The sequence below is a fragment of the Teleopsis dalmanni genome, chromosome 1 (genome assembly GCF_002237135.1).
Source record: "Teleopsis dalmanni isolate 2A chromosome 1, ASM223713v2, whole genome shotgun sequence".
In the NCBI taxonomy this organism is placed as follows: Eukaryota; Metazoa; Arthropoda; class Insecta; order Diptera; family Diopsidae; genus Teleopsis; species Teleopsis dalmanni.
The window spans coordinates 53,155,018-53,166,370 of record NC_051846.1 but is presented as its reverse complement, the minus strand read 5'-3'; the positions used below and the strand labels follow the sequence as shown (position 1 = coordinate 53,166,370).

Here is an 11,353-nt window from a genome sequence, read left to right as displayed (position 1 = left end):
CAATTAATGTTATATATTGAGAAGATTTAGACAAGCACCTAACTCTTTCGATGATGTCGTTACAGATTTGTGTAACCTTAATGCCATTTAACAGTCTGATGGAATTTTAATATCTATTGTTTTCATATACTTGAGAAGGCAGTCTCTCACATCTTTTTTCACGCCGTGTTTTTTTAAATATGGTTAGGCAGACATACATTACTCCCGCATTTCTTCTAATGGACCTAAAAATAATAGCGTAATAATTATTTTCAACTAAGCTTTTAAATCTTTTTAATCAAGGATATTGCGGAGGCAACGTGTCAAATGATTCTAAACACCCTCTCGAGGCTTCTTCTTCAGTTAATTTAATTATGTCGATATTTCAATTTTGCTTGCCCTATTATTTAATCAATTATTATCTGTAAACATATATGACATGAAAAGTGTTGAAAACATAACTTATAATAGCATCAAGATATTAAAAACATTCTTCTCTTAATGGATTCTAAGGTTCAGAATAAAAACTTTACTCCTTACATAAAATAAATAATAAATTTTAAAATAAAATAAATAAATAAATAAATTCACAATGTTTCTTGAAATATTTTACTAGTAAGCGGTTCAGTGTAAAAGTACGAGCTCAAAATACAATGTCAGAGAATAGCTTTTATAAGAACAAAACCGAAATAATATTGACAGTTTACTTAGGTTTAAGAAAAATTATTTAAGTGAATTTATCTTAGAAGATCAGATGTTGACAAATAAATATTATGTCGAAGTTCTTTAACGATCTTAGATTTTAGAAAATGGCTTTAAGACGAGCAAAATCAGGAAAATACTATTGGTTTTCTTTGAATTAATAATAAATGTTCAAGTGAATTTGTGCCAGATCTTCAGACGATTAACACAGAATATAATCTTTGCAATGATCTTGCGCTAGAATTTAACAAGTTTGAGCGGATTATCTAAACCTGTTGTTTTGCGATTGTATGGTACATCAAGTTTTTAGGGTGCATGAGTCCAAGACCATAAAAGACGTCGTTGTTATTAATCTTTCACTATATTAAGCTGATTTTTCTCCATACTGATTTTAACTATCCTACAAACTGAAATTGACGATGAAGGAAAATTCATTCACACTCAACCAACAGCTTGGTTGTGAATGCCGAAAGTCGAAATAGGATAGTGCACTACATCTGCATAGTGCAATAAATCCCACGACGCATAATCCATAAAAATACTTGAAGTCTTTCCATCTGAACTTAATCAATCAATAACAGTTCCAATAAAATTTCAATGTTACTTTTTGAGAGGAATTGGAATATTCTATAGCCTTTACTTACCCATTATTAATATTATAGTCAAGATATATGAAATATCTCGCTACATATTTTATTCCCACTTGATGCTATTAAATTGCACTTCATAAATTAAACGCAAAAACCAGTATACAAGTAAATTGTGATAATTCAAAAATCAAATTAATGTGACAACTTTTTAAGTACATTTAAACATTTCCATTACAAGCTAACATGTGATATCGCAGCGAATTGCCTGCCAGCATAATTAATAATTTCCTTTCTATTCCTCGACGAATTATGCGACTGCACTACAATTTGTGTGGAGCAGTTAATGTGCAGCATTTTATGTGTGACACTTGAAATAAACAACAAAAAACCGCACATGAGATGCGCATAAAAAATAGCGACTTCGAATGCAACCAAGAAAATCCACAAAACGGCTGCATGTAGCGATTCGTGTGCCATCTAATGTCGTACAAGCATCTTTACACATTGGATTACAGATTTGCAGCACGGATGCAAGTAGCACCTACCGCCGCACCTATGCCACCGAATGCTGAATGACTAATTCAGCATTTATGCGCAATTATAAAGTTTGCCACCCAAAGTGTACAACATTTTTGAATTTTTGAAATTAAAATTCATGTCATTCGGCGTTAATCATTTGCGAAATTAAGCGATGAAGCTAATGCAGCGCCCCAAAAACGATTTATCAAAAATAAATCATTTTGACGAGTTGCAAGTGCAAAGTGCGCGTCGCGTAATTACCAGCAGCGAATGTTGTGTCAACGCAACATCAGCGCCCATCACGTACTGTACCTGTCGCATTGAGGTTGAAGTATTCATGATAAATTACAGATTAGTTTTCACATATCTGGCTGCAATGAATACAATAACGACGATGATGGTTATGATTATGATTATGATGGCAATGTTAACGGTGACGCTGAAGCTGAAGTTGACGATGGAATGATTCAAATCAAGCAAATTATCCAAATACTACTCATACGTATACGCAGCCGATGTCATTCCTACCCTAGTACATACTTGTGATAATGGTAAGTATAATGGTTGCAACTTTAGAGATTGGCCAAATTATATGTACTCATAAATTGTTGTGCGTAAGACTGCAATTAGCGCAGTGCTTCTTAATATTTTGATTTATTTCAATAGATACATTTTGTGTTTATGTGTGAGGGAATTGCATTTTATTTTTTAATAACATATAGTATTTTTAAAATTAAAACTTCACTACTTTTTATGATGTAATTATTTTCGCGTAATAAATAACATCGCCTTAGTCTTTAAAAGTAATAATAAAATTTCTTTGAATTATATTCTCAGACTAATGCAGACATTAGTTTTGTTTAGCTTCCGGGCATCTTGTAGATTTTCTGCTTCTTTAACTCAAATTAATGATGTTAACACACGCACCGGTGCGGTGCGTCAATTCAATGGCTGCGATTATGTTTAATTAATGCGCTCCACATTGCAATTTCGGTTGGTGGTTGGGCATAAGTGGGTTGACCGTCGTCTAAATGTATTTTCATACAACAAATAATATAATAAAATTCTTCAGTTTGATATGTAAATAAAACCTAACCAACCAAAAAGCTATAATTATGCACATAAAATAATGATATGCTTATAGTTGAAGCATTTTACACAAATTGGTATGTAATAAAAATTAAATTCAAATAAATAAAATTAACACTGGTAATAATATATACATAATGTATGGTGAATTATATGTTGAGCTGGTAATTATTACAGTAACCATCTTAACTTCATACAACATATTTTTAATAAAAACGCCTTCTTACTATGATAGATAATATAGGAATACGTAGCTATGCATACATTTGAATGTTTGTTTATGCTTAACTGTACGTTTTCAGTTTGTAAAATAATAATAATGTGTATTAAAACTGAATTTAAAAATGAAACTGTATTCTGAACATGTGTATACTACATAATTTGTTATATAAAAAATGGCGAAAAATAATAAACAAATTAAAACAATTAAATATAATTAAAAATAATTATGTTTTTACACCCACCGATGATTGCATTTCTTATTTTATTTGTTCTAAAGAAATAACAATCAATCTTTAAACAATTGCTTCATTCAAAACTTATAAATATATTAACTTATCTTAAAGTTAATGTTGTAAAGACAAGAAAATTGAGTTTAGTGTAATTCAGTGAACGTGAAACAGTTTCATTTTGTATATGTTTATTGAAAATACTTTATATAGAATCAAATATCTAATACAGAATTATAATACAGTTTAAATTTATTAGAAAACAGAACACAAGGAAGATAAGACCGCACATATTAACCAATGAAAAACATACAAATAGGAGAATGTGGTTACTCCACCTTAAATTTATTACTTTTCTCGATTATCTAAGAAAAACAGATAAAGAGAGTTGAATGCCTTCAAGCTTAGAAAATTTTAATTTGAAAATCTCAGTCCATTTGATGTTTATAAAAAAATTGTATTTTAATCTTAAATTTTTAGCACATCAATCATTTTTATTGCATATCATCATTTTTATTTTAACACATACATATCAACATTGCCTCTAAAATTACTAAAATAGCACTGAACAAACTAACAATACCGTTGAATATAAGAATATATTACTATCTTAAGTTGCGTCAATTAATTGTAGTTTCGATCACACTCTACTGAGACCTCCTAGATATTTCATTGGTTAAAACATCAATGCCTGGCAAGCTCTTAATAGATGTTTTCCATTGCTATTTTCTTCCTTAAAAAATTCAACAGATTCTATGAAAAAATAATTCTCTATTTTGTCTATTGATTCTTAAGTTGTTTTTATAAAATATAGTTAAATAAAATCACTAATTGGTTGTTTTTAGTATTGATATAGTTTCTGCTTTCATCCAGGCATGTTGGGAATCTCCTCTAAGACCATTAGTTCCAATATTTCTGTAGTGGAATGTCGTAATCCTGACAGGTCTAAACATTTACAAACAATTTTTTAATAGAATATGGTGATTCATGGTTATATCTCTAAATCATGAAAGATTTAAGATCGTAAATTTAAGATTAGTCCATGTTTTTTAAACATGACTTTAAGTGATCAAAAGACATTCAGTTTTTTCATCTAAGAAAGAAACGTCCTTCATTATAAAGTTCTTAATATCAAATTGAAAATACAGTTCCAATAAATCTTTTGGCCCTGCCGAGGTCAAATATGAAATACAATGTAATTGAAAATATATAAAATAAAACGTAATGCGTATAGGCAGCGCTTGAACATCCTTACTTGCCGACGTTTGCAATCAGACTGTCCTCACTTATTTTTGACACTTTCATTCGATGCCGAGTGGCTCTTTCTAACCGCGAGTTGTCAAACCAATATGTACAGAGGTGTTAGATATTCCCAACTCCTCACCAATGAGGAAGTTATCTATAACCATATAATTAACCATTATCGGCACATTTTCTTGACACCTGTGTTAAAAAAATTGTGGTGTTAACACTTCGCGACAGTTAATCACGTTAAATAAGTTTAAACTTCTTACGCGGATAAAAAACAGATGATCACAATGAATGTAGTGGGCGAAACATACCTATATTAAGAGATCAAAACAATATCAACAACAAACATTAAATTATATCATCGTATTCAAAGTTGGCATTGCCAACGCAAATAATTAATCAAATATTCAACATCTCGTACTCGTCCCTTTGGTTGATCACTCCAAAGCAAACACGGTCTATCTCTACTCATTTTTCTTCCAGCTGCCCCTTCAAATACTTCTCGTCGCTGAATTGTCATCATTCATTCGCACGACATGACCAAACCAGCAAAGTCAGGATATTTACCAGTGGATATTTATTCACTGAATAATATCAGTATCAGAGTACAGCTCGTACAGTACGCGGTTAATTTAGATACAATGGTCTTACGAAAACTTTTCTCTCGAAAAGTTTCAGTGCTGCTTCATCATATGTTACTGTTATAACATGCATGCTTTCTCTCCATATAGAAACACAGCATGAGCGACCATGGAGCATAAATTTGGTTTATCGGAAGAGAGCTCTATATCTCAATTGCCACAATCTATCAATCAAAATATTTTTTATATCTTATCCTCATTATCTTAAGAACTTGGACCGCTACCACTAATTGTTCAAATCACTTTTCTAGTTGCAGTAATTTTAATTTTCTAAAGAACACATTGCAATATTCCATTCATAATTTTAAGATCAATTATTTTATTTATTAAAATTTCCTCAAAACAATTTTATCTTTTGCTGATCTTAGTCTTTTAGGTTCATCAAAATGTTGTTGTAGAAATTATTTAAAGATATTTTAGAAATACTTTCAGTTTTCAATTTTCTTATATGTATTGCAGCCAAACTTTGATAAACAATTTATTTAAATGGCCAAACAAAAAAATTACAAACGAATTCGGGTCATTTCTCAAAACTAATTTAAAACGACTTAAACAAATTAAAACACTTTTTAAACAACACTTGAAAATCAACAAAAAGAAACAAATTGTGCACAACTGTTAACATTGTTGCCTGAGTGTATAATTTTAAAAAAATTAGTTCAAATTCATGACAAACTCACTTCTGTCAACACAATTTAAAAGCAATAATTAATAATGTCTGCTCTGTCTACAATGTGTACCGAAGCTACTCTGCGGAGCAGATTTTCCAAATTTCGTAAACTTTTATTTATTCTTCAATTAAGATTTTGTAGGTATTGATTTTGTTAACACAATTTATCTGATAAATACAAAAAGCTTTCAATAAATAGTTTGCATTAAACTTTTTAATTCCTCTTTTCAATCAGATCCTGGGATATTTAAAGGACTGATTGAATAAATTATTTAAGTCTTGACAGGTTCCCTTAGTTTCCAAATAAAATAATAAAAATTACTGGAAATTAAATTAAGTATGTGAAAATAAGGTCCTATCTTTGGACCAATTGCTTGTGTAATAGTTATATTCAGAATTTATATCATTTTTATCATATTATAGAGTGATTTATATATATAAGTATAGTTTTTGATATTTGATTACTAAATTTATATTAAAATTAAAGCTGAATAAAAGAATAAAGTAATAAATACCAAAAAAATTACAGTCCTATTCTTCGAGCATTTTGGAAATCTAATACTTTGTGCACCTTTCTTGCTAGAGATTTTCGCTGATATATCAGTCTTGAGATATCACGGGCAATTTCCGCTTTAAAACCGAAAAGAAAATACAGGTGAGATGATGTTTAAGCGGCTGTATTCGTTACATCTTATTAACAAGTCTTTGCATTTGTGAAATTTTGATTTTAATCCTCCAACTACCTGATCAAACTTTTTTTTGCTTTGCTCAGGAATATAGGATAGTATACATACCATGCTTAGGGTATTAGACATTTTTATGTCTAAATTCTCATGATATGTTTTCCGAATAGATCAAACAAAATGCTTACAGCCTCTGTAAGTTGTTAGATTTTTATTCGATAATTATTCAATAATAATTGATGCAGTTAACATTTACCAGTTTTTGGCTCTCAAAACAATATTCTATAACTAAATTTATACGACTACGTTTGAGGTCAGCATCATTTGTTACTGTTGTATGATAACACAGCCTTATTTCTCATAAATCATCTAATCATATAATTTAGCTTAAATTTGCATCAGTGCATTATTTTATAAATACAAAGATTCAGTGATAGCACAATGTCTGTTTCATTCCATCTTTGCCAATCTTTTCTTGACCAAGGACAACTATGGTATTTTTATTTTTAATACGGAACTCAAGTTTAAGAATAGTGAACTGTTTGATTATTTTAATATGCTTTATTAGTAACCACAATATGTAGGTTTAAGTAATATAAACCTTACAACCAAAGCAGAAAAACCTTGTTCACATAAAAAGATCGTGGGGAAGACTGCCATACAACGCATGGCAATGTGGCGAGTTTTGATATATGAAACGTCCTTTTTGCACCAAAACTCCTCAAGCGAAATAGATTGAAACATATTTTTGTAGTTTCTATCATTTTGTAATAGAATCACCTATTCTTAGATTTCATCAGCAACTTTCCTACATTAATACAAAAAAGATTACGAACAAGTTTTTGAATACCTTTTAATTCACTTTCCTCATATTCCGGGAAATATCGATTGAATTTATTGACCAGTACTATTGTCGTGTATATGCGTATTGATCATATCGTATTTTTGGGCATCTAGAAGTGCTTATAAGATATGAGAAATGCAAACATTTTTTTTTTTGCCAAATTTGAACAATCATAATTGAAGTTTACTGAAAAAAGCGCGAACTTTATCTTCAAAGTTAAATAAGTTTGCAACGCCTTCTAAATTTCTGTTTCCGGAACCTTGCAACTATAAGTTTAAGTTTAAGTTGTTGTAAACAGCATTAAGAACGTGAAGTTCTTCAAGCTGGGCATCTCTGGTATAATGTATAATATATTGATAAGTGCATAAAGGTACATTACATAGGATCTAAAATGGATATATAATTAATTGAAAACTGTTTGTGCCCATTTTCAAATAAGTGAGGTCTCTCAACAAAATAATTATAATTTATAAAATCGGTAAATTTTTTAAGTCTGTTTTTTATTTTTATTTTTTAAAACTGCACCTTATACTATTGTAGTACATTATATTAAACTTACATTTTTTGTTTTTTTTTTACCATTCCTGAAAAAGTCATTTAAGCGACTATATCTCTTTAACGTTACAAAATTTTGGCTCCATAAATTAAGATAAAGTCATAAATTAAAAGTAATATAATTAAAACTGCAGCTAATTATTCAGCCAGTGCTTAAAACTTATCATTCGAAAACAAATGCGAAACTATTCAGCGAATTTTAGCGAAAAGTGGCAAATCGTCGCATTACACCACAAGCTGAAGACTGAAATTAATAAGGGGCTTATTTAAAATGCTACAAATTATGCTTATATTATCTGCACGACAATTTGCCATTTCAAATGTCAGATAAATGACAATTAAATACAACATAACGCGTTACTCATGCCCAAACACCACTGGAACACAATTGCAATTGGAACCGCAGAGAATTGCATTGCACTGCCATGCACATACGAGTATCAGCAGTACGTGTGCAGAGCAAGGCTTAATACCGGAACCATATCAATATCTGATGTTGAACAACGCTAACCCTGTGTACCACAACAAAAGTACAAAAAGGCGATAAATTCACAAAAAGATACGCCATAAACGAAATAATTATTTGCATTTATTTGGTGAATTGCTACACCAAAATATTTATTATGGACGACAGCCAAAATAGCGGCTGCAAAATTGCACTTGTGCTTGTACTGACCAAATTGAGAAATAGTAAATTTAATGCTGAGGCTATCCGATTTCAGGTTATTGCACGCAGTAATTTATTGAAATATAAGAATGGTTTTCCATTCAGTTGAACAGCACTCGGAAAATACTAGCAGAGTTTTCGCCAAAAGGACATCAATGCACAATTGTGGCATAATTAAATTAAACTCATTGCAACACGCAGTGAGACAAAAGACACTTACTTCAATTGCAATTGGAAATGCAGTTAAGGCAAACTCAATTGCAGTTGCAGCAATAATTTTTTATCCTTTTTGGAATACGCAGTTTTAAATTGGATGAGCTGCAGCACTGCCTGCCACTTAATTGCTTTGCTACAAGGGTTCATGTACCGTTCTGCGGAACAATGTCCTCAATGGCAGTGGACATCGAGTATAGCACCAAGTGTGGCATCGAACTGATATATTTATTTACTTCATTGTACATAAATCCATAAACATTTATCAATTCAAACGTAAACGTATTGTTATCGTTTACGCTTGATTTATGCTTTACGGCTTTTTTGTTCAATCAATAAAACAGCAAAATAAAGGCACAAATCTTATGTACTGCAAAGCATATACAAACTATTTACAAAGAAATAATATGTTAAGCCCGCACTTTAAAGGCCAATTAATCTCGAGAATTACATGGAAATTCAATTAGAACCAAAATAACCTCAGCAGACGCGGCGACTCCAATTTTTTTACGTGCACTAAACACTAAGCAGCATAGTTAACAACAAATCATACTATAAAGATAAAAGAAATCATATTACAAAATACATTATCTAAAAACATATTTAAAAATCTGTTAAGAAAGCAACAAATCCATTCTAAACTATCAAAGCTCCATCTAATAGAAAAACAAATCACACACAGAATAGCTACAAAATCGAACAAGATAAGCCTAATCAACTCCAGGTCAATCTAAATTACAAATAAACACACACATTTATTTGCTAGCGTGGAGATTCTTGAAAAAACCAAATTGATACTAAATAGGAACCTGTAGATAAATGTCACCGAAATCATAAAATTAGTTGCACCAAATGATTTGGAAATGTTCGAAATTAACATCTTAAATTCTTTACCTATTTTTCCCTCAAATTGATTGCCGAAGTTCATTTCTAAAGCGGCTAAGCCAGAGAAAAGGTTAAATAAATTTAAATTACAATAGCATCGTAAATATTGTCAGCACATAACCCAAAACTATACTGAGTTTATTTATTTATATTTTTATTTACTTTTCTGTCTTCAATTCTATTTTATTGGAAATCTAGTTTAAATATTGCCTTAGATTGAACCACAATGATGTGATACTCTTTGTTATGTTAATTATACCGCAACAAGCCATTACACTGCATCCACATCGTTGCATCCACACTGAAATTGGATAGGACATCTAAGACTCTGCTGACCGAATCAAAATAGTGGGAACATACATTTCTCCGCAATAAACATGTTGCATGAACTCGAGGAATACATAAAAATTCAACTTAATTAGTTTGGAAATGATATTCCGAACTGATAGCGTATTTAGCTGAGAATACAAAGCTAGACTAAACGGAGACTTATGGGGGGCAATATCAGAAACACCTATATGTACGAACCTTTTTCTTTATTGCTGAAGTAATAATCAAAGAAGAAATAGTAAATTTTAATTAATTTAATTTAATTCAAATTAAATTTATATGTTTAAATGTTTTCATAAATTTAATTTAATTAAATTTAATTTTATAAATATTCTTTGATTATTATTTTTATATCAAAAGTTTAAGATTTTAGATATACACATATTATATAGAATTTTCAATACAACAGAGTTTTTAGTGCTTAAATAGTTGAATATTATAATAGGTTATTATATCATTTAAACTCTCCATGTATTCATACATATTAGCATATCAGATTTATGCCACTCTACATTGATGGAATACAAATTTCACATTCTAATACGGCTAAATACCTCAGCATGACCTTGGATGCAAAGCTGAGATGAAATGAACATGTAAAAACAAACCCCTCTATATTGATAGAATTCCACATTATAATACGGCTAAATACCTCGGTATAACATTGAATGCAAAACTGAACAAAAAGAGAAATGGACTTAATATAAAATACAGATGGATAAAATGGCTAATTGGAAAGAAGTCGAAACTATCAATTTATAACAAACTTATAATTTTCAAGCAATAATTGAAACCAATCTGGACATATGGTATTCAGCTCTAGGGCTGCAGTAACAGCACGCATGTTGAAACCATGTAAAAATTTCAAAACATTGTACTAAGGGATGTGGCAAATGCAACATGGTCCGTAAGAAACTCTGATCTGTATCGTGATCCAGAGATAAATACGGTGTTGAAATAAATACATCGAAATGCAAATATGCACCATCAGCGGCTGTACTGTCATCCCAATGATGAAACTAACGAACTGGCGTCATTATAGCCAAGATGTCGACTCAAGTGTCGAGAGCCTTGTAACCTTTGGTCGTAACCTGTCCAAAATTCATTTTGAGTAAACTTTGCGTGATTTCCGATTAAAATTGCTTATTAGCTTTTATAGCTAATTGTTTTTATAAAATTCATTTAATCAAATAAAATAAATTCAATAGTGAAAAAACTGGCTATATGCAGACTGGAAGTTCAATTTTTGGTCTGCTATAATCATATATTGGCAATAACTTTGCAAA

The 11,353-nt window shown here is 30.5% G+C and overlaps 1 protein-coding gene across 1 annotated transcript in view; it reads left to right on the top strand.

The window, feature by feature from the left end:
• The window catches only part of LOC119681397 (homeobox protein araucan-like), a 12,320-nt gene extending 9,984 nt beyond the window's left edge, over positions 1-2,336 (top strand). Inside the window, exons 5-6 of the mRNA XM_038094578.1 lie at positions 1,961-2,093; positions 2,147-2,336. Coding sequence (XP_037950506.1) covers positions 1,961-2,093; positions 2,147-2,336 — 323 coding nt within the window. The remainder of the gene's footprint in view (positions 1-1,960; positions 2,094-2,146) is intronic.
• Positions 2,337-11,353: the final 9,017 nt, after the last annotated feature.